Source organism: Anser anser, assembly GCF_964211835.1.
Source record: "Anser anser genome assembly, chromosome: 5".
Taxonomy (NCBI): Eukaryota; Metazoa; Chordata; class Aves; order Anseriformes; family Anatidae; genus Anser; species Anser anser.
In genome coordinates, this window is record NC_139725.1 from 13,524,507 (window position 1) to 13,548,815 (window position 24,309).

The 24,309-nt window shown below is 33.9% G+C and overlaps 2 protein-coding genes across 12 annotated transcripts in view; both read left to right on the top strand.

Moving 5' to 3' along the window:
- The window catches only part of FUT8 (fucosyltransferase 8), a 141,118-nt gene extending 132,838 nt beyond the window's left edge, over nt 1-8,280 (top strand). For all 7 annotated transcript variants that reach the window (XM_083840451.1, XM_083840453.1, XM_083840452.1 and 4 more), the window contains 2 exons: nt 2,833-2,983; nt 7,328-8,280. In XM_083840451.1, coding sequence (XP_083696577.1) covers nt 2,833-2,983; nt 7,328-7,645 — 469 coding nt within the window. In that variant the 3' untranslated portion in view covers nt 7,646-8,280. The remainder of the gene's footprint in view (nt 1-2,832; nt 2,984-7,327) is intronic.
- Nucleotides 8,281-8,420: 140 nt separating this feature from the next.
- The window catches only part of LOC310901234 (uncharacterized protein), a 78,062-nt gene continuing 62,173 nt past the window's right edge, over nt 8,421-24,309 (top strand). For 2 of the 5 annotated variants that reach the window (XM_083840523.1, XM_083840524.1), the window contains exon 1: nt 8,421-19,424. Coding sequence is in view for 1 of the 5 variants with exons in the window: in XM_083840522.1 (XP_083696648.1) it covers nt 17,090-17,110; nt 17,939-17,987; nt 18,368-18,429; nt 19,351-19,424; nt 23,949-24,000 (258 nt within the window). In the remaining 4 variants the exon portion in view is untranslated. Of the gene's footprint in view, nt 19,425-23,944; nt 24,001-24,309 lie in introns of those variants that run through there. The other 3 variants (XM_083840522.1, XR_014585644.1, XR_014585645.1) reach the window with 3 other exon arrangements.

Sequence of the window (24,309 nt, forward strand, 5' to 3'; positions counted from 1 at the left end):
CAATATCTTTCTGGTTTATATATGAAACTGTTTACATCTCCTTCTCATCCAAATAAGCACTAAAATACAGCAAATTAAAATCTTCTCTTCTGTCTGTTTACCTGTAATGTCATCTGTAATTTCTTTTTTCAGATTTTGGAGTAATTTCCATCTCCAGTGAGTCTTTTCGGCTCTTATGAAAGCTTTATTTTCACTCTGTTTTGTTGCTGCTTTACTTCCAAAATAGCAAGTTAAATGTCTTTTCTCCTTGTATAATATCTGTAGCCTAGCTCTTGCAACCCCATGCCCCCTCCCCTCATGACCAAGTTGCACTACATCCAGTATGTAGAATTTAGTGGTGCTTCAGAGTTCTTATTGTTTGTTCAACAGCTTGTACATTTTCCAATTCTTTTTAGGGCAAGACCTGGACAAACACATTCTTTTTTATCCATCTGTTTACACGCGTGCATATGCATACATGCTCACACCCTCTTTTTGGAGGGAAAAAAATGCATTGTCTGTTCTGGATATATCTTCAGTCCTAGCAATTTGAGAAAAGGACCCTGAGACTTTTCTTGGTTTGCACCTATTGCATAGTTTAGCAGTAAGCTATATTTACAGAACTAGTTGACCAGCTTCTGAAACCAATGGGAACTTGAAATGCTCTGATAAAACTGGTTGATTTGTATAGTTATCTGAGGCTGGTAGTTGCAGGAAGGAATGTCTTTAAACAACGGCTTTCCCAACCTTCTCTGATTTTTTTTTTTTTTAACAAGAAAAAATGTCAAGCCTGGACTGTATGTAGCTATCAGGAATCTGTTAGGTAGCTTTAGAAGAATTAGATATTTTTAGATATGAAGAACAGATATACCAACCCAAACCATTTTATGATTTTAAATAGGCAATATGTATCATTGCCTCACCACCGTCATAGTAAAGAATTTCCTACTAATATCTGTATCTACCCTCTTTTAGATTAAAACAACTTTTCCTTGTCCTATCACTACGCTACCTGATAAAGGAGTCCTTCTCCAGGGAGGGGAGACTATATTTTAGGAGGGAAACTATATTATGGGTGGGATTATTTTGTGCATCCTGCTTGTACTTCTGACAACAGAATAAAAGACAGCGGATGAATATTTTTTAAACAGGATCAAATGTGATACTTTTTTTTTTTTCCAAGTCATTATTTGTTAAGTTACTGGACTGACATCTTGCTAGTAAGAAATAGGTTGTTCAAGAAATAAATTTACTGTAGATACATTAATTTTTAGAGCAGGTATTTCTCTTGGGAAGATAAAATTCTATTAAAGTTACTATAAAGATAAATTCAAATTACTCCTCAAATTATTTAATCCTAGATATGAAAGCTTTGCACAAACCTTTTTGATTGCCTTTTGCAATTAATTTCCTGATTTGATAGTCATAGCTAGTGAATGTTTGGTGGAAAGGCCTACTACATTTACCTGTTCAATTTTTGAAAACAGTTTTCCCATAGTTTGAGCATGAAAATGGAATAGATTATGACAGCCTCTTGTACAAATATGCCTAATTATGTCTACCGTGTGTCCAGAGTCTGCACGTTACACTGTTGTGTATAAATGTGTGTTAACTTCAGTAACGTTTCAAGAACTCTGTGTGTAAACCTCCTTATTCTGAGAAATGTTCAGCACAGTTCTATCAGGCTTTGAAAAGTCTACCTAGAAGTCTAAGTTATGGTTGCTCTAGCACTGGGGCCTGTTCTGTATTCTGATTTTCTCTATTAGACACTTTAATAACTATTAATTCTTACAAATGTAGTATTAGCTACCTTACTATCTTATGTAATATATTGCTTTATAATTGCTATGAAGTGATAAATTTGAAAACTACATCTTATTTAAATTTTTCATAATCAGCCCTGTAGTCGAAACATGTAGTTGGTAGGTTAGTCATGCAATTTGCACTTCATGATTGAAATAAATTTGTGTAACAGCAGAGTAATTATCATCTTTGTTACATCTACCTGGAATTTTTCATGTAGAACTTACTTTTGGTGACTGACTGAATTAAAATTTAATTAATCCACACTACTTTACGCAGTTTTATTTCAGTTCCCCGGTAAAGAGTGAAAACATTCTGAGAAAGACTGTTCTTTTTCAGTATTTTCAAAAAGGACTTTATTTCTTTCTAAGTCATTGTTAAATATTAGAAACTTATTTTACTTTTTAAAACCTTATATGTATATATATTATATATATTATTTCAAATAAGTATTTTTACTTAAAGTATTACTAATTTGTTTAATACTTCAAGAAAGTTGTATTAATATGAAGGTTTACGTTTCTTATATTTCCTTTTGACTAGTAAAGTATAAAATCTGTTCTCCGGACAGCCTTAATAACTATGAAAGACAATTTCCTTTTTAGTTTAGTTTAGATTCATTTATTTAATATGTCCCTTTGGAGGTGACTGATTTCCTTGCACAGTGTTATAATCAGTATCTAATAGAAAGTATATTAATAAACAAAAATGCAGTTTAGCAAAGATTGTCCTATATTCCATTTAGTAGAAGAAAAAGCTAAATTATCTCAGTATATTTTGTGTAAAATCAATATGATTAACAGAATACAGCGCATGCTTGCTGATATTTGTACACTTTTTTGCAGACTCATATCTCAGACTTGCAGTATATTTATATTTAATTTTCTGGATAAATAGAGGGTGTGCACGGAGGCAGCAGTAATATAGTAGAGCATAAAACATAGACTCACTTAAAACAGATTAACAACCTTATCTTGCAGCAGTGACGATACTTATTAACAATAAGAACAAAAAAAACACTTCTGTTAACAGTGTATTATATTTTCACAGGTATCCAAATTATGAATTTATCAGTGATAACTCCATATCTTGGTCAGCAGGACTTCATAATCGATACACTGAAAACTCCCTGAGAGGCGTTATTCTGGATATCCACTTTTTGTCTCAAGCAGACTTCCTTGTCTGTACATTTTCATCCCAGGTAAACTGCAATACAAATACAGTATAGGTTATATATACCAGTTCTAAATCTTAATTTTCTTCACGCTTCTGTTATCTTGTTCTCAGTGATCTCTTATGAAAATTTCATGGCAGTGTTAAAGACTTTTTATAGTATGTGAACGTTTAGATGATTGTAAGCACTGGTTGATTACTTCTCTTCAGTTGAAATTACTGGCTTTAATAAGGCATTTGAATGAAGTAAAAAATACTTTAAAATGTTTAACACTTCTAAACTTTGCATAAAGTCAATATATAACTTGTATCCATCCATTTCTGTAGTTCACGGCACTCTGCTACAACTTAAACACATCTGTTGTTGCCTCAGTTAATAGCAGGAATGGCAGAGAATGAAGAAAGGAGACATTTGATTTCTCTTCAGTGTGTATTACATTTCTAGCAATTTGGTGGGAGGACAGTAAATGTGAATTCTAACCACTGCAAGCTATAGAAACTTCTTGTTGCAGATAATTAATATGCTGTAAGTTTTCTTGAGTGGTCCAATGAAGCAAGTTGGAGTCCATTGGAAAACTACATCATATTGTCACTGTTGGCATCTTCTTTATGATGTCATACTGTATATTAATTTCATATATCATGAAAATATGTTTTTAAAAGCTATTTGAAGTTTAAAAAAAAAAACACAACAAAGCAAACAAAAACCAACAAAAATAAAGCACCAAATACCAGAGAAGGCATATTTTCTGTCAGGTATAATGGTACACCTACTTCAGTTATGGCAAAATATAATCGAAACCAAAGAGTGAACATTTTAAATCTACCTTCATCATGTATGCTCCTGGATAGCACTCTGGTTAGGAAAGCATTCTACTATAGATGGTGATAGATTGTGATTGCATACAATTGTACCATTATGTGGAAGTCGGCACAAAATTGAAAATTAAAAATCACTTCAAAACAAAACTTTCTGTAGCCTCAAATGTAAATTGTCTTCTGTGCTGTAATGAAAATTAGATAACAAACATTATATTAATACTAAGATACGATCAATAGAGCAATATATTGATCTTGACAGCCAAAATTCTTAATTGCGTTACTATGGCAAGAAGAGAGTAAAACCAGAAAAGAAATAGAAAAGCCCCCCTCAGTCACGCTTATGGAGGTGTTTTTTTCACTGTTCACCACACCCTGCAAAGAAAATGGCTTTTTTGTATCATATTTAGAAGGTTACTGACATAAGCTACTTCAGGGCAAGACATGAATAAGCTCCAAAGTAAAAATCCTCACAAAGAAAATCCTGTAAGGAACCATCCAATTCTATAAAAATGTTTGATTTAGGTGAAGTATCTCCACTGAATGCATATCAGTGTAAGAGGTGATTGTCAACTAAGACTCAGGGCTATATATGTCTTAAATGCTCTATATGCTTCAGTATATAGGTAGTTCATATTCTGAAAGAAGAATTATGCGCTCTTGGATAAAACCTTTTCTTAAAAAGAAATCTAAAACATTCTCTGCTATTAATATGTTCAGATAGCTGTTTTGAAGTAAAAGTTTTCCACTTTTTAAATGAAACACTGTCTATAAACATAGAAGAAACATGTCAACATATAGGTACAAATCAACAATATGTTGTAATTGATTTGTCACTCATGGGATCTTTTCTAAAGAAGAATATATGCTGAACTACATCAGTATAGTTAAAGTGATCAGGGTTGATGGGGACCTCTGGAGGTCATCTGGTTTTATAACCCAATGTTGAGGGTACCTTTGGGGTACACAGTATCCTTGAGTGCCATCCTCATTCTCCATCTCCCTGCATTTAATAGTAGACACGTTTGTTGGATGACATATTTGGTTTTCTAGAAATGTAGAAAATTCTGCTAAAGCCTAGGAAATCCTGTATTAGACTGTAACTCTCAATAACTAGAACAGTGAATTGGGTCTAACCATTTCTGTCATTTATTCTATGCAATTTCTGCTTTAGTAATTCAAACTCCTCAAAAATCATTTTGCGCCAGTTTTGCTGGATATGCACAAGTCCAGCATTGGACTGGCATTGGTGTGTGTCCAAAATACTGCCATCTACAGTATTTTCTTATATTGTGCTTTTCTAAGATCTGTTGGATTTATTTTTTTTTTTTTGCTGTTGAGAAAGATTTCAATTCTGTGGAATTAAAGCTTGGTCTGTAACATTTTACCTACTGTCACTGTCCTTGCGTCAATGAATTCAACAGTTTGGTAGTCACTTTGGCTTGAATGTTAGCAAAATCATGCTAGTAATGACTGTCCTGTATCCAATCTTTATGAAGAGAAAGTAAGGATGAGAACACAGTCTAATTTATTTCCAGTGTGATGTTGGACTGTCTAATCTATGCTGACTTTTTTCCATTTTCTATCCTGGGATGGAGGGAAGAGTCAAAATCTTCAGTATAGAGGCATTAATAGAAAATTACAGTATACTCAAATAGGATTAAGCTCTTTAGGAAGTCTCCTTTATTAATTCTTTTTTGTGCTACCAAAACTAAATGAATACTGATATAAACGAAAGAATAGAGGTTCCATTAAAATATTGTTGTTAAAGAAATCAGGCCTGTCAAATGACGTGGAATCCAGGGAAATAACCTACCTTGGCACTGTTTCAGTAATGTCGCGCTAATTGAAATGTATAGAAAAGCCACATGGCAGTAACACACGAAATCATAACACAGCTGCAGAATTAAGATTGCGCATTAAAACAAATAGCTTTTTTTGTCTCTTCAGTCTTCATTTAGATGAAATTGTAGCTCTGTCTGCCTGACTTATTTTTCCTGATAATCTCTTTTCCTTCCAGGACTTATTAGTCTTTGTGTTTTGCATTGTACATATAAGTACACAGGCTGCAAAACAAGTAAATCTATGAATAAAAATAGGAGGCTGGCTTACTTAGCTTTAACTATATTTCTGCATGTGGATTCTTTGTCTACTACCATCAACAGCTTCCAGCTTAGTTGCCTGGGTTCAGGGCTACAAAGGAAGTAATTGCTGAGAAGAAATGTTGCATGTTTTGTCAGGTATGCAGGACACTTACACTGACTAAAAAGCACTTATACTGAAAAGATTTAGAATCTTTCACAGTGTGTGTGTTTTCTCATCATGGGGTGCATACACATGCAGAGAACAAAACATCAAAAACAACCACAGAAGCTATAAAATAACCTCTTACCAGTGTAATAGTATTCAAATTTGTTTCTATATTATGGGGTATAACAAGTACTTCAAAATAATTAACTTTGCCTGATCTTTTGAAAGCTACTTCTGAAAAGTTATTTCAAAGATCAGATGAAGAGGGATAAAAGCAAAGCCCTATTCACCTTATCTTCAGATGGAGAAAAGAAAAAGGAAAAAAGGCTTTACTATATTTACAGATTGGAAGTCAAGAAAAAGTTCAAATGATTCTTCATATTGAAGAAGTCTACAGTACTGTTAGTTTATCAGGTTTTATATTAAACTAAATAAGATTTAATTACACAAAATCAGAGAAGAATATAATCTAGATGAAAAGTCAGATCACAGTGATCAAATCAGACATCTGACAAAGAAGAGCTTTCTGACCAATGTTGTTGTAAAGGGCTTCATTTAATGTAGTGGCAGTCTTCTATGTTTCTGGCAACTCTGAGATACACAACATGGTTCTGACGTTGGGAGATGTTTTCAGTCTGAAGAAAATTCCCTTCATGAAATGTTACATAAGTGAACTTCAAAATGCATCTGCCTCCTTACCAGCGTCATCATCTTGGTGGAATTGTTTCATTTAGCTCTCTTCCAAGTTGCCAGCAGTCATAACTTTACTGTTATTCTAAATACTAACAGCATTTTAAAGCCATGGGCTCCTGGAACTGTTTGTGAAAATTGGAGTTTCCTTAAAGAAACAAACAACTCCCCCCTAAATGTAACGCTCCATTACTGCAGAGTAAATTTTGAAAATGTAAGTGCTAAAGGTTCAACAAGAAGTAAAATAAGCTTTTTTTATTGCTGGTAGAAAATGAAAACAAATTTGCTTTTATATTTGGCTACGCATCATTCATTTTAAAAGACAGAAGGGCTAGTGTTCATATGAATGTTCTCAATTTTTACAGAAAAGTAGACCACTGTAAGTAAGTATTTGCTAAATCTGATCTCAAGAATACTTATTCAAAATTGCATGCCTCTTGTTATCAAATACATGGTATTTTTCAATTATCTTTTTTTTTAAAGACACTGAACATTCCAAACCTTTATCTTCCTTTTGTGAAATTTAGTTGTTACACATTGATTACTGGCTTCTGTGATACATTGTAGGTGCACACACCATATTTATGACTTCTCTTCTGTTTTTATTTCCAAGGTTTGTCGAGTTGCCTATGAAATTATGCAGACATTGCATCCAGATGCTTCAGCGTATTTCCACTCACTGGACGATATCTACTACTTTGGGGGACAGAATGCCCACAACCAGATTGCTATTTATGCTCATCATCCACGAACTGCTGATGAAATTCCTATGGAACCTGGAGATATAATTGGAGTAGCTGGAAATCACTGGGATGGTTATTCAAAAGGCATCAATAGGAAATTAGGAAGAACAGGCCTGTACCCATCTTATAAAGTTAAGGAAAAAATTGAGACAGTCAAATACCCTATGTACCCAGAGGCTGACAAATAGAATAAAATGAAGACATTCGACAGTGATTCTCACTTCTAATTGGTTCAAACCATTCAACATACTAACTAATGGTTTACGTGGGATTTGAATTTGCATTTTGACACGCAGTTAAAATCAAAGCCTTTGGTAATGAAACTGGAAAAGAAGTTGAGAACAAATGGATGGGCTATTATCTGAACTTACTTCTAAACATTTTTTGTTATATGCACTCTCACACATGCACACACAAAACCACCTACAACAGGAAAACTGTTGTTTTATACCTTTTGTCTCTTTTCAAGATTTGTCCCAGTCAGTAGTCTTACGTGAGCTTTGGGCTCTTTCCTCTGCCATTAATTGACAATAATGCTCAGACTTATAACACTGCCACATCGTGTAATTTGAGTGACATGAACATATTTTGTATGTGCAAAATTTAAAACATGGTGCCTATATTTGAAAGATTTGTGACCTTTTTAAAAGAGCCATGCCTATTTCACTAATGGGCAAAAGTCAATCTTCAACTGGTGTTACCGTGACCACCGAATTTGCTTCAGATTCAAATTTCAGACTAGGTTTCTTTACAAGTTTATTTTTAGCATTCCACTGATTACTTCTCATCATTAATAAAATAAAGGATACATCCAACAATAAAATAGTCACTGTCTGTTAGGAATTTTTGTAAAACAATGCCATAAACAAATTCTTTAGTACTGAATGTTTTTGGACATTGCCTTTGATTTAAAAATAAAAAAATGAAAAATAAAAAAAAAAAAAAACAGAGAAGGAAAAAGTAGCTGAGCTGGAGTTTCATCAAATGTTTAAGTATGCATGTAGTACAACAACAGCTAGCAGTACTGTGGTTGTCAATGGGTTTCAGCAGGATAATTTCAGTGGCGCAATGTCTTACATCTACTCTCTAGGATTGTTCTTTTACCCTCTCTGTTTTTCTTCTGATTTTTTTTTCATGGTATTATAGATAGCTATGTATCATTTTGGCATTGAATCTAGTTGCTTTTAAGCAAAAACGTTCCAAGTTCTCCTATTTATAGATCCCACCAATTTAGATGTAATTTCAGAAGAATCAGTAGATGCCATTTTCACCGGATTGTTACTCAAAAAATCCAACAATTTACCCAGAAAATAGTAGATTCCAGAAAAATATAAACAAGGATAATTTTTTTTTGCATGACATTAAATTGTTAGTAATTCTTAGTGTTTTGAAATCTGTTGCTAGTCTGCTCTTTATTAAGAAGAGAGATAATTTAAAAAAAAAAATTTACAAACAAATTTGCAGATTTGAGGGGTTTGTATGTGTGTGTATATATATAAATGTACAAGATATTAAGAGAGTATTTCCAAATAGAAAGAATATTAATGGCATTTTACAGGTTGTAGTGCAATCAGATCTGGAATACTGGAAGTGCAAAATATGTTTACTATTCAGGGACTGAAAAAAATGCCACGCTTTAAAAAATGTGTCTGGTTGACCTTAAGCAAAAGTTAAAAAGATATTTAATTATATTTATGAATAGGTAAAGGACAATTTTGACACAAGAACAAGCAGATGCACTTGACCGTGAATAAATTCTAGGCTGAAAAGAAGGAAATCCCTGGAGGTGTGAAGTTTTGCAATAGTTTTCTAATTGAAATAGTGGTGAGTTAGGTAGAATTTGATTGGTACATAATGGAATTAACCAATTAGTTCTCTGTGATATTATTTTCAGGACAGATCCCGTAGAACCCTTCCAGTTATGTGTTCCTCAAGTGAAAGACTATTGTGTGTCTTGAAAAAGAACAACAAAATTAAAGATGAAAACTGCTGTCAAGAAAAAGATAAGTTGCCTGTTGCTAGTATTAAATAGAAATTTTAGTAAAAATGAGAATAGATAATGAATGTTTTTAAAGACAGAATGAAGAATAAAGGCAAATGAAAAAAAGAGTGGGCAAGAAATGCTAAAGTTGATTTTTTTTGTGACTGAAGCTGGCTAGAGTTAACTACTATTTCTGTATTTTGGAACTACTGAGGAAGCTGTTTGATGTTAGTTTCCTATCTAAGTGATTCTGACAATTTTTCCACTAGCTTAAGCCAAACTTGTGTTTTTTCAGAGGCACAACTGTAAGCTAATTTACCACTTTTTTTTTCCTTAAATTTGAAAGGTACATATAAATCCATTGTTGCTTTCCTTTTTAGCTTGAAAAAAAATCTAAAACCAAAAACACTTATTCCTCAATGGTTACATAAAAACATTTTAAATTTGGGAAATCTAATTTTTAATTATTTCCACACAAATATTACGATATATATTTGATGATTTTAGATTTTGAAAGCATTTTATTTTGAAGCTTTTTAATTACAGCTTCAGACATCATAATTCCCAGCTCATTTCTTTGACAGTAATGCAGAAATAGTATTCATAAATGAATTAACCTATGAAAAAATCCTCTCTAGTCAGGTAAGTCAATTGAAAATATCACTGAAAAATATAAATAGCAGAACATCTAAGATGAACCCAGAGGCAAGAGCAGATCTTCTGATGTAATAACCAGAGAAATGAAAACACTGATGCTGTAGAGGAACTACCCAAATTAATTTGTCAATTGCTCAGCTAACTATGAAGGTGACAAATTATTGGCAAGGTACCTGTGTGTCCTTACATATTCTGGATATCTAGTGAATAATTATCTCATTGTCTTGAGAAAATGATAGTGAAATAGTATGAAATTATAAAATTACTGTTAATAATTAAGAAATGTATTAACGTAGATACTGTGACCTTATTCCCCTGGGTTGTATGGTTCTCTAGTGCTTACAATGCAGTACTTCTCAGAGGAAGAAACTTAGCAATAGGCTGCTTGCTAGATGCTTCTGTTTCTAGAGATGTTTCCTTTAAGACAACTGGTTAGTTATGTCTTGGAATCCTGGGACCGTGGGACATCAAAAGTGAACTTGATTCTCAGTGACACTGAGATTGAGGTAATATGAAAGGATCCATGGGTAAATGAAAACGAAACCTCAAAATTTTTATTGTAGCTCACTGAAAAATGAAATAGCAGGAAATAAATATATATATAATTCTTAGATACCTGAAAGAAGACTGAATTTTTGAAAGTTGTAAGCTCATTAAGATACCAGCCAGAATGGTTGCAAGCAGGCATTTACACATCTTGTTTGTTCCGTTCACTTTGTAGCTCTGCAGAAATCCAGTCATGTAATTTTTATCTCATACCAAACCACCAAGTCTGACATCCATAGAAGACAGCCCTTATACTCTCTTAAGTGAGCTAATGTTTAATTAAATTTTTCTTCTTTAAGAAGCATTTGTGCATGTGTGAGTGTGTGCCTGTTGTTTTCATAAAAACAAACAACAACAACAAAAAACAGCAAACAGTATTGTTTCCTTCTTTGCTCTTTTACATTATCATTCTTACATTCTTGGTAATAACTTATTTTCTAGGTAAATGTAGTCTCTGTAAACTGAAAATTCTAAATGCTTCTCACTAGCTGAGCTAACAAATCTCTTCTGAGTAGTTCAGTTAACCAGTCTTCTGTGACCTTGGTACACCTGGAGACTGGCGTCATCATCAGTTTGCTGCTACAATTACACCACCCTGAGTTCTGTTCTTGATTTTCAGTCAAGCCTACAGTCAGATGCATGGGATTCACAAACCTCCTCTACTAACATGCTGTTCTGGTGAATTGCAAAGTGTTTTGGATTTGTTTTTGAAGGGTGATGTTTTATTTCAAAATTTTAAAATATTTATCTTCTGAGAAATGTTTTGTCTACCCCTTCTACCATGGAATTTTAAGGAAACTTACAGTTTCCCAAAAGATTTACCTTCTTTATTAATTTTTCAGAAACGAGTAGTGATGATATCTTTTTTTATGGAGAGATTCATAATCTAAAAATTTTCTCTGGAACTGAAACATGTTTAATTTTCAGGAGAGGATTTTGTTTCTTTGGTTTGCAATTAAAAAATGTGGGTCTTAGCTTCTGAGCTAGGAACATAATAGAATATAAAATAGAAAATTTTCTTTACAAATTCTCCTTGATAAGGGGAGGAAGATATTCCTTCATGCCAATGGAGTAACATCTGCCATTTGGAACTTTTTCAAAACAATGAATTGATCTTTTGTTTTTCCAGATCATAAGATTCTTTGCAATGTAATCTCTCGAGTGTTTGAAGAATCCAGGTAAAAAGCATTTAGGGAATTCTCCTTTCTTTAGGGAAGGAGAAAATCTAATAAGAAGGCATGATATTATACTTCTAAGTTGCTGTATTAGTTTAATAAAACCACAGTATACAAATAAACATTTCAGTTCTGGGTTAAGGACCTCTGCCAGCAGAATCATTCTGCTCCTTGCCAGAAATACTTACAATTTGCAGTCCTTTTTTGATTTTGCCTAATACAACTCCCAGTCATGTTTATAAACATTGTGGTAGTCATACTCTGGTCTTTGGCTGTTACTGTATTACATTTTTGTTCCTTATTGGGGTTGATGGAGTCTTTAGGGAAGGCTGCCAAAGGGCATAAACTTTATTTGGTTCACTTATTGTGTTGAATTAAAACCGCATTTAAAACTCACAAAAATTACATTTGCCTAAAGCACCACTAGAATTCTCTTTGCAGACTGCAGACTTATGTTAAGGTCCCCTATATGTATCTACAAGTTTTTATGGAGCAAGACTGAAGCAAAAAAAGTTATGTATAAATGCCAACCATAAACAGGCTGGGCTAGACTTCATAGCATTCTGTTCATTTCTAAAAGGCGTGAAATACGACATTGCATGAGATGAGTAAGAAGATGGTATAAAATTCCCAAGCCTGCAAAAAAATTGCTAGTGTTTGCCTGCATCACTGGTTGCATTCATTGTGTACGAGATTATTTCAGAATCAAAGTATATGAGGCAGAGGTCTTTCAGCATTACTACAGAAAACTGAGAATCCTTTCCACAATGTGTTTGCAATAAAAAGTGCTGGTCTTTGCCACTTTTGGTACTATGTACAAATACTTAACAGTGCTGATGCTGTTTGCTATTTAGTAGAACCTTTATTTTGCAAGTTCATTTCCTTTGACTTAAGATACTTGTCAGCAGAATCCTCTTGCCACTTCACTTGAAGCAATGTTGGATTAATACAAAGTCATGCCAATAATTTGCACAAAAATGTCTTTACCATTGCTTAAAATTAACTCCATGCTCTTAGGCTTACTCCTAAGAAGACACTGCTGAAGGAAGGAGTCATCTCTGCTGGGCTATACAGTCCATGTTATATAATTGCTGTAACATGCAAGTTTTACTTTCAATTTTGCATGATTTTTCCCCTTTCTACCGATTAAGAATATTATTTTTAAATTTATTTATGAAAGGTTATACTGAACATAGTGAGACAAATTCCTGACTATCCTATACTTTCTTGAAGAACTTTACCCCATTTCCTCTAATCGTCCTTAAAACACCTACCAGTCCCAGCATTTTCATAGAATCTTCTTCATTGATGTTTTCTGAAGACTGTGACATTTTTATGCTCTTCCATTAGCCCTGCTGCCTACTTGCATCTGAGCCTGGTCAAATGTTTGTATGAACATTTTTCAAAGCTTTCTGCTTAGTGGCTTTTGATTTCTTTGCTAATTCTTAGTGATCGTTACAGGACCAGAAAAGCAAGGGACATCAAAAAATATTTGATTTTTCATAAAAATGTAAATTTATATTTCTTTCAGTTTTTGTTTTTGTCTTTTTTTCTTTGTTTGTTTTTGTTTTCTTACAAGATGCATTTTCCTATTTTCCTGAAATGGTATATTCAAGGAATCAAAGAGAAAACACCATAATCAGATGTAAGCATTCTAAACATTTATTAGTTATAAAGTATAGAAGTTCCTTGTTTAATAAGATTTGCTACTCACACCGTGGCAAACTTCTTGACCATATGAAATATGTCTTCTCATAGCATTCACCATCATTTTAGTCTTCCTGCTCTCTTTCCTTGGCTTTTTTTTTTTTTTTGCTACACAGAACTGCACAATTCTCGATGACTCAACTGCAAGTAGAGCCACAAGAATATTACATATTTAGCTGTGAGAATGCACTGAATGTGGAAACTGCTGTCCAGTTCAGTTGTCTACAAAAGATCTGTCTCGAAGCCTAATGTGTTTGCTGATACCTTTCCAAACAGTAGCAACCTGGAGGAATAGAAGGAGACCAAAAAGCAGGACACCCTACTTCCTTCTTCATGGATGAGAAGGAATCTGGCATCTGTTATGTCCAACTAAGATGCTGGAAAGGAACTGACTAGTTGATGGCAGTAGGTTTTCCTCACTGCTTCAGCTTGTTGCTGCAGAACGATGTTTGTTGAATTTATACTTTTAAATCTGTGGTCACTTTGTAACTTCTACTTGATTTCACTTAAGTATAAAATTGTTATACTAAAGCGATAAGTTCAGATTTGTGGGATTAAGCTGCCAAATAACAATTCTCCTTGCTTCAGATGGAGTTCATTTTGCACTGAAGTTTTTTAAAATGATTTTTTGCTTATGACTATATTTCAATTATTCAGTAAAGGTAAACAAATCCTGTTAGACTGGCTTGACTATTTTTTAAGCTGGGTGTCACTAGATATTATACAGAGGCTACAACTAATGAACCTTTGCATAATAGATTGAGGACTGATGGATTCCTTTGCTTAATGTTTCTTTTGCTTATATAAGACAAAGTATGTTTTCTAAATGTAAAATAAATTATATGTACAGGTTGTATCTACCTGTTTAGAATGTGTTTCTCTGAAGCTGCTAGTGTGTTATGACTGCTTTTTATTATGCCAATTCATATTATTAGTTTATATTCTTATGCTTCTGAGTGTGTTGCTCATTCCTTTTGTCCAGTGTTTAGGTTATAGGGTTTATGATCCAGGATTTTCCCCCCTCCTCCCCCTGCCTTTTTTTTTGTTTCCAGTGCTCTTGTCACAATGGAATCCTTGTCATTCAGTAGGATCCCTAGACAATACAGTAATAATAGTCATAAGATGAGCTAAACTTTTCATCAATAATGCTGAGTTCAATTTGATTTTTTAATGATTGCTTTTATTTCTGTTGCATCAGTATTTTCTTTAGATGTTTATATTGATTGTTTACTGTTATGTGCATGAAAAGAAGTTCTTAAACCAAACCACAAGCCCAAATATCAGATGTCAGATTCAGGAATGTAGTCTTAGCTCCTTCCTACATGGTGGTGATATTTGTTATTGTTAGCGTATTTATATGTTCGGTTCTGAAACAGGACAGTGGTTTAAGAAATTACCTTGTGTACTTTGCTCTCATTCCTTCTCTTGGGTCTTAGAAACTTACTGTATGCTGTGAATGTATTTCAGTGTGAACTGAAATAGATTAATTTATGCCAATGCTGATTGGATTGATGTATATTAGTGAGAGCTTTGAAAGTCAACATGGAAGTATACCATTCATTTCTGTGCTTTTAAAATTGTATATAGGAGAGTCAGGGTAAGAACCAATGGAATAATAGGCTTTTGTCACATTTTGTTGAACTGGCTAGAGCTTACCCATGCCCTTTTTTGTTCTCAAGTTAACATGTTGCATTAATATTCTGTGGAGAGACAAATGCTTACACCATTGCAGACAACTGTGTGTAATAGGAAGGGATAAAATCTGTTGAAGAGTCTAGTAGAAACCTCTGGAAGATGAAGAGGATCATAGAATGATATGGATTGGAAGGGACTCTTAAGGATCACTTAGTTGCAACCCCCTGCAGAGACACTTTCCACTGGATGCGACCAAAATAATGGTTGGCTCGACATGAAGGTGTCTTAGCTTTATCTGCTGATGATGTTGACTGGAGATCTTGTTCATATCTTCCTGGTCTGTCCCTTCAGGATTCATTTAAAAGACACACATTATTCCATCATGACTTCATGATGGATGGGTATCAGTTTCAGAACATACTGCTCTTTCCTGACAAGATACATCCTGTCAACGCATGCGCTCTGCTCTACTACCTCTATAGTGAACCAGTCTAGATTTTCCTTTTTCCATTGCTGCATTGCTTAGTTGATTTTGATCTCCCATGAAAGTCACCCTTGAAGCCTTTGTCTTCTGATAAAGACATACACGAGTTTAAAAAAAAAAAAAAAAAGTCTTGCTGATTCAAGTCTCATATTTTATTTCTGAGGTACCTGTAGTTTGCCTTGCTGACCTAGAAAACCACAACGTAGCTTTTTTCTTCTTTTCTGTGGCAAATAGTAGGATCTATCGCCAACAATTTGGAGTTCTTGGCACTGAAATTAAGTTCACAGTCTCTGCAGGTATTTCTGGCTGTTTTTGCTCTCTGAGAGATTGGTGACCCCTTTGACAGTGGACATATGTAGTACTCGAAAAGTAGGTTGAGCTAATTCTACGTAGTATGCTTTTTCCTACAAACATTATCACTATTTTGCTTAAGTCTATTTTATCCAGCTTTACTTTGCTTTAAATTTTATCTTACAGTTGCAGAAGTACAGGGCAATAATGTTGTCTGTGCTTAAAAGGCAGTTGCAAATGAGTTTTCTAAGCGTGCTGTTAGTACAAGGCACAACAATGTTCATTCATCTCTTCATTTATGCAATTTCTTCTACAGCAACTTCTCTACCAGTGGTGCCAACTTGATTTCTTTGTTTCCAGCTGATTTCTTCCTTGTCTCTGTCTTATACGTAGAATGCTCTTCTACTCTATTCATTCAAATCTGTAAAAATAAAACTACCTTGCATATGTATAAAAAATGAAAATAACTAAAGGCAATTAAATTATCAATGCATCTGTTTTTTCATCAGATTTTATATTTTATATATCACATTTTTAATTTTAAGCTCTCAGAAGCAAAAAAAATATTTTGTTATTGCTCAGAAGTCAGCAATTCTTCATTCTGAAACAATAAATAATAGACAAAAAGGCTTATAGAAGGAGGGAAACCTTTCTAAAAGCAGTAGTTTCTAATACAAACATATTAAAAAATAGAACTCCCATTAAAGTCCTAAAAGTAGAACTGCATGAAAGATTACTCTGAATGCCAGAGTAAGAAATAAACAGGATTATAATTTTTCCTAGTTTTCCCGTTGTTTTATCTAGCTTGTCTGAGTTGCTTCTTATCTTTGAGGAGTCAGCATTAATTTTCATCTGCTGAACTGAACAGACTCTTCGATATGCAGACTACATATCAGAACAACTATATGAAGTTTTATCTCAAGACATTTTAAATCATAATAGAAAATGAGCCTGTTGATGTTCTGTTATTGCATTTAATATGTTTGCATCTTGAGGTCTTCGGATCATTACTGTTGTGTGGTATATAACATGAGTGATAGAGCTTTAAGTATATCTATCTGGAAAGAGTAGGATCAGCTGTCTATGCATAAAGCAATAGATCGATATGTCATATTAATTAATCATTTTAATTTCACTTACAGGATGTGCAAGGTGTATGACTGTTCACTGCATAGTGGTAGGGCTAAAGAATAATTTGTGAAATCATTGTCCATTTAACTGTCACGTCATTATTAATGAAAAGTAGCTATGAGTAGCAACAGGTTTCCCTCTTGTCTTAGTTTGATGTCTGTCACTTGTTTATCATGTCACAGACTAAATGACCAAATAAATAAATAAATAAAATCAATTATTACAGAAAGGTTCAAAGCATAGTTTGGTCTTATCTAGCAGCCACACAAATTGCTCTGGGGAAACTCCCCAAAATAGACAAAGAGCATCATACTGAGTTCAGAAAAAAGTTGCTGCTCTGCAGTCTGCAAAATGTCTGTCTAGGGAATATTTAGGTTTCAAAATGTACAGCAGAGCAGAACAGTACGTTGTGTTGTGCCCATTGATTACTATATGGATGAGGATCTATTAATTTTATGCTACTCTGATCTTCTGTTTCTTCATAATTCTTAACAATTATCATAACATTTCAGAATCTCCTAATATTATTACAGAATTATATTATTATAATATTGCTTAGAATTTCCTAAAATTATTATTATATACAGTAATGTAACCAGTCTGCTACATAAGCAAACATGAGTTTTCCAAATTTCCAAATGCTTTTTCTTTCTATATACAGTAATATTAATGCTCTGGAATCGATGCATGCATCATAGGCTTACAATGTCAATATTGAAGTTAAGTATCTCTAGCATTTTTGCAATTGCAGTAGACATTTTTCCAGGAAGCACAAATGGAAATTGCCTAGATCAATGATGATTATTTTCAGCAGTAGTATGACTTTGCTAAGTATCTGTTTGCACTGAAAGAAGACAAATCTTTTTTTTCAAAGATGATTGGAATCTGTTTTCATGAGGATGCCTTTTTGATTCCAAAGTCAGGTGTGTTGATGTATACATTCCTTACAATTCTCTGTTTCTGAGACTAGTCAAAAAATTGAGTAAAGCACTGCTTGTTCTGTTACTCTGTATATAGACAGGACAAGCTCAGTTCCCAGGGCTGTACAGATTTGCTGCCAGTTTCCTTCCCATATCCTTCAAGTAGAGTGATTTTTTTTGACTGAAGACATAGTATTAGTTTCATATTCTAACCTTTTTCATCTGTATGTAGTAACATTGCTTTTATATGCATTGCTGACTGAGACAGACCATACTCAAAAGGTTAGTCTGAGTACCAGGAAGAAATCTACAAAAAAAACCTTAAATATGTAAATAGACATGAAAGGAATCTTTTTTATTACTGTTATAATTTTAAATTACAGCTACTGCTGGTGATGGCTGTAGTTTTCTTTGCAAGCTTTGGACCTTTCCTGGAACTTACTTGGTATGCACTTGCCAGCAATTAGAGTCTTCTGTCCTTTACAAGGCAGTATCCTTTGTCTTTATACTCTTTCATGAAATTTCTAAAAGAATTTGAGCTTTGCCATGTGTTTTATGCGTGTATTGTCTTTCTTAATTCTTTATATCTGTATGATTTTAAGACTGAAATGGCTAGAATAGATATGTGAAAGTTTTGTTATCAGACTCCCAATACACGTATGTATATACTCTGTTTCATCATTACAAGGTTTCCATTAAGTCATAACTAAAGCCCCCAAAAACAGTGATAAATGTACACATAGTGGCCATAATCTTTAGATGGTTTTGAATTAAGCTATTCAAAATTTGTCTCTTGTGAGAGTCTGGCAAGTTCAGTAGTATGCACCAGAAATTTTCAAAGTATGTATCCCAGATGTGTGGTAGAGCGTAATCCTACGAACGGTCAGAAATACCAGTGCTGAATATAATCACAGCACATTCAAATGTTTTCACCAATTTCACTTATTGACGCGTACAAGAAAGTAACATAGACTTCTGTATAGACCTTTTACAAAGCTTTGGAACAACTGTTGTTCTGGGTATGTTTTCTAGTTAGTTATTCCTTCAGTCAGTACTAAAAAGGACTGATTTCTTACCTCATTTCTTAGTCATTTATTGGTTGAGAGAAAATGACAATTAATTAGGAATAACCACTTTAAGAAAGAGAAAAGTTAATTGTCTCTATCTAACAGCTTTACCTTTGTAACAGGCTGTTCCCGTATGTATTCCACTTTTATCCAGCTTTCCCCTTAGCTTTAGATTTCTGTATACCTCATGAAGTCTATAATGGAGAACAAATAAGAGTTGTATGTTTCCTTTACACTCACTGTGCATAAATGGCAGAAGTATATTTATGAACTGAAGGGTCTCAATTCTCTGACTTTAGGTGCAGGAATGCATGCCCAGCCCCAGTCATTGCTCATGTGGCAATACACCTGGAAAACATAAGCTTCCATACAGGTATGTGGTTGGTTTTTTGTTTTGTTTTGTTTTGTTTTTAATTACTAAGATTTTGATATTGAGAGACTTGTGCACCTTCTCTTCTTTTAGTAGCTGTCTTAACGTGTATATTCTACTCTTCAATGTGTGATCACTGTTATGAATGTTTTAGTTATCAGCTATGACACTTTTGGACTGCAGCAGCTCTTATGGTTGCTATATTTGAGAGTTTAGGGCTAGAGGAGCAAACGTGTCCTCTGTCAATTCTTTTCCTCACAATATAGGTTAGCAGTGCTTTTCACCAAATTCATAGTTACATATTATTTTTTTTAGACATCACATGGTTATTTATCCATCTTAACTAGTTCTAGAATTTCCACGTATATATCATTCTGTCTATTTTATATTTAGGCTTTCTATTTTGGGAGAAAGTTGTTAGAGGAGACCGACTGCTTTTAAGAGAAGCCTTGACTCATTCACCTTAGGATTTGTTCCCTTATTGTCCAGGTATTCACAAACAATGGTGACCAATTTAGATGTCTGTGTCTATATGACAGTGTAAATAATGGATGCTCATTAGCCCTGATCCTTTTGGTTCTGAGATCCCTGTAGTTTTCTGTTTTGATCTTGCTGGAACTTGGGAACTGCTCAATTATTTGCTTGAAAAGCAATATTCTTTCTCCCTCTTTATTAAAGTAGAAGTAATGCTGTCATAAGGGGCCATGGACACCTGAAGTACAGGTCTCAAGATTTTGGACTTGTTTAGTTTCAGTCATTGCTTAGACTAATCACAGTGATTCTAGTACTACATCAGTATCAGTGAGGAGCTAGCTGTAGCTGTTACTGCAATACGGTCTTCTTATCACTGAGTGAAGGCACAGAATTTGTTCTCTGGCTCAGCAGGATAAACAATGCATATTAGTGTGACTCAAGCTATTATCTCTGAGAATTTAACCACTTGGATGTAAAAATGAGTTTAATCTTTATCCAAGTATGTGGGAGTTGTACTAAATGCAACTCAGCTGGCAGTTCGCTTAGTTGTACAATAAAACCCTCACATCCAGCACCAATCTATATATTCTTGTGTCTTGAGAGGAAAAACAAGATACATGTTTTTTGTATGGTTAAATGAGTAACTTGTGCATACATGATCCTAGCATTAGTCTCATGATGTAAGACTATGTTCAGATAACATATCTTCACTTCTTAGTTGAAATCTAGCCCTGTATTTAATGCAGGCCTTGGGTTTTTCATGAATAATTAAGAGGTCTACAGTAAATATCTAGTGTTCTGCAGACTCACTCAAATGAAGAAAGGGGTTGGTCACTTAACTGTCCCTAACTTTTAAGCACAAAGAGAGTGTGCATAAAACTCTGATGACTGGGAGTAAATGTGGCTGAAGTAAGCTGTAAATTTATTGTGAATAAAACTGACTAAAATATATTGTGATTTATGACATGGAGTATATATAACCTCTACGTATGCTGAGCTGTTCCTGTTGGTAAATAGGGTACCAACCATCTATTACAGCTTGTTAATTTCTTTCATCAGTTTATCACACATTCATATTCAGATTGATTCACCACTTTTCCAGTATCATTTACTCAACTGTATTACCATTTATGCATACTGTGGTTCTCTGTTTCTCTGTTTTCAGGATTCATATTGGTCTCTAGAAATTGACACTGATAAGGCTATAACTGCTAGGAAATGAGCTTAATTTGAGCATATATCGTATGAACGGAGGCTAATATGAATTGACCTAAGTATTACTCACTAAAAAAAAAGCCATCAGGTGATGATTTCTGTTTGCCTTAGCCCTGACATCATTTAGGTTAGAGCAGTGGCAGACTGGCTCTTAGCTTCCAACCTGCTAGTGTGTAATACAAGCCTTAAAATACGTGAAACTCAAGTCTGAGTTCATACTGTTTCACCACTTAATGACATTAATAGTTTTAAAAGTTTTTAATTAACAAAAATGTTAATATTTTGTAAGTTTAGTCATGTATATTTTATCTATTTTTAATCTAAATAATTCACTATTTCTTATAAAAGTGAGGTAGCATTTATAAATTAGAATTGAGAATAGGAAGTCTGAGCTGAATTGAATGTCTCAAATAATAACCAAGAAAAAGCAGAAAGTATTCTTACTACTCGGACATATTTGTGTCCTGATTTTACAGAAAATGAAACAAGTCAAAAAAAAAAAAAAAAGAAAAAAGAGGAGGAAGAACTATGAAATGTGAAGATAAACTTTCTTTTAGATAAAAAATGTTACTGTTGGTCCTTGATACTTATTTTGAGATGGCTTGATGTGGCTCATCTCATTTAGTTTGAAAGAGAAATTTATGTGTATGTTTCAGCTTCTAAGAAGTGTTAGCTGTTTTCTTGTATTAGCACATTCTTCCTTGTCAATAAAAACACACATAGTTATTCCCATTTCAGCACATATTAACCCCCCTGTTGGAGAATGGTTCCTCACAGCATCACAGCTCAGAGAAACAGGTGTTTGACTAATGTTCAGTGAAGATGAAAACATTTTCTGACAGATGTTTAGAGAAAAAAAAAATCATTATTGCTGAGTAATTACAAATTAATTGAGTTTTGCTTTAATTGTGCCTTAATCCATAACTGTCATAAGATGGTAAAGCTGTAAGAAAAGTCCTGATTGTCATGCATATCTGTATCTCAATGGTCCACTGTCTATACTTAAGTTCAATATAGTTAGACATATTTCAGATAGTTTTAATACATCATCGAGGATAACAGCAGCGATCTAACCACAGTAAAGTGAAACTCCTCATAACCTAGTTAAGCCTTCATTCAGCTTAACCCTAGATTAAATGTATCTGTCCAACACTGAAGTCATAATTGTAATGCACTTGATACATTCAAGATCTAGCTAGTTGTTCTTTTGAGAACACTCTTGAAGACTAAGACTAGTGTGAGACACTTTTTATTTTTAAACTCCTAATGGCTATCAAACATAAGAAACGCTTTCTGGACCATCCAAAAATGCCTATCTAATAGTGTTTAAACACTCATTAAATATGCTTATCATCTAGAATGGGGAGCCTTATTGAAGTCAGTTCAGAATTTTAGCCTTTTCTGCTGGCAAGCTATTATATTCTGGAAAGGATAGGTTATTTGCATGTCAAAACCACAGGGAAAGTTTTTGTTTACTTTTTTTTTTCACTAGAAAGGAAAATAACATCTTAGCAGATGAACTCAGCAAACAGCATTGTGTCCTGTGAAGGAATCCTAAGTGAATATTCTGTTCCAAAAGTGGAAAATTACCCAACTCCGTTTATTTGTGACAACTGCCTCCGTATCAAATAAATTGTAAGGGTGGAGTTAAGGCTATTTAGTTGATGCTTTAATTTGGATTGAGTAGAATCTTCTTCCACGTTTGTACTTCATTCTAGAACAGGATTTTTCTCTTAAAACTGGATGGACACTGCAAAACTGATAATAGTGGAAAAAAAGGTTAAGCTACTACTTTAATTATTGAGACTGGTACACGAAGCTGATTATACGCTGTAAATAGGATGAAAGGATTATTTTTATCTAGTGACTTTTCATAAATAAAACTGCAGACAAGACTAAGTGTAGAGTATAGAAAGCAATCTACTCAGTGTTTTGAGTATGAAGGAAAAAAAATAACAGATTTTTTTTAAAGTAAAAAGATTTCCTTCCCTAACCAAGAGATGTATATTGAAGTTTACCTGTGTGGGTATAAGAGATACCTTAACAATCTTGAAGGTCTTCAGAAACAGGCCAGGAAGGCTGCTAGCAGCTGTTGAGAACAATGTCAGTGGCTTTAAATTTACATTTAAAATAAAGCAAAAAAGGGGCAATAAACTAAGTAGAACATTGCTCTGTGTTTAAAATATCTGTCCTAAGGGAAGAGGCAATATGGATAAAATAACAGTGTTAGGTCAGAGGTTGGACTAGATGATCTTGGAGGTCTCTTCCAACCTAGATGATTCTGTGATTCTGTAATATTTTTCTAGGAAAAAGTGTCACAGTTGAGCTGGAAGGTTTACTGCTTTCCAGAAGGAAAGTAGTCTAGACATATGTTGACCTGAGCTAGTGAGTACGTGATTCTATATAACTTATTTGCTACATTTTCAGTATTAGAACTGTATAGAATATTTTCAAAGAGCAGTGTGAAAATTTAGGAAGAGGAAGATATAGCCTCAGGAAAACCTGTTGGGTTCATAGAAAAGTTGGAGACAGGAAAGGAAGTCCTGAGAATTAAGATAAACGAAACAAAAGTGAGCACTTAAAGAAAAAGCTGTGATCTAGGGTCATATAGTATTGTGAAAATTTGCAAGTAATCAAACCTTAGATAAAATAAATATCAGGAGATTAAATTTTTAAGGAGCATGAATAATAAATGCTGGTAGTTTGAAATGGTAGAAGTTTACTGAAAAATTAAATGTGGTCACATAAGCTGTAATATTTCTATGTTATTCATTAACAACTGTGTTCAGTGAAACACTTGCAGCAGCATAGTCAATTTTTTTTTCTAATGATCCACAACTTCAAATCACAGAAGACTGAGGCTGCAACTTTCAGGCAGAATTCTCAGAAGGTAGGTGTGGTCACTGGGTCACCAGTGACTGTTGGTGTCTAGCACTTTAATCTTCAAATTCAGTTGTTGATATTAGTGTTGATGAATATAGAGTGTAAGCAGTGGCTAAGTGATCATGATTCCTAATATTTACCTACTTGATCATACTGAACCCACTAGTAACAATGAAAGATTCCTGTGAAATGCCTGATGGAATCTAAGCAAAGAAAACATATTAGGGAGAGGCTTAGTAGAAAATGCTATTTACACTAATTTAGGCAAATTTGCATTTGTCTCTGATTTTGAAACAGATGCTGTGAAGGTTGACTG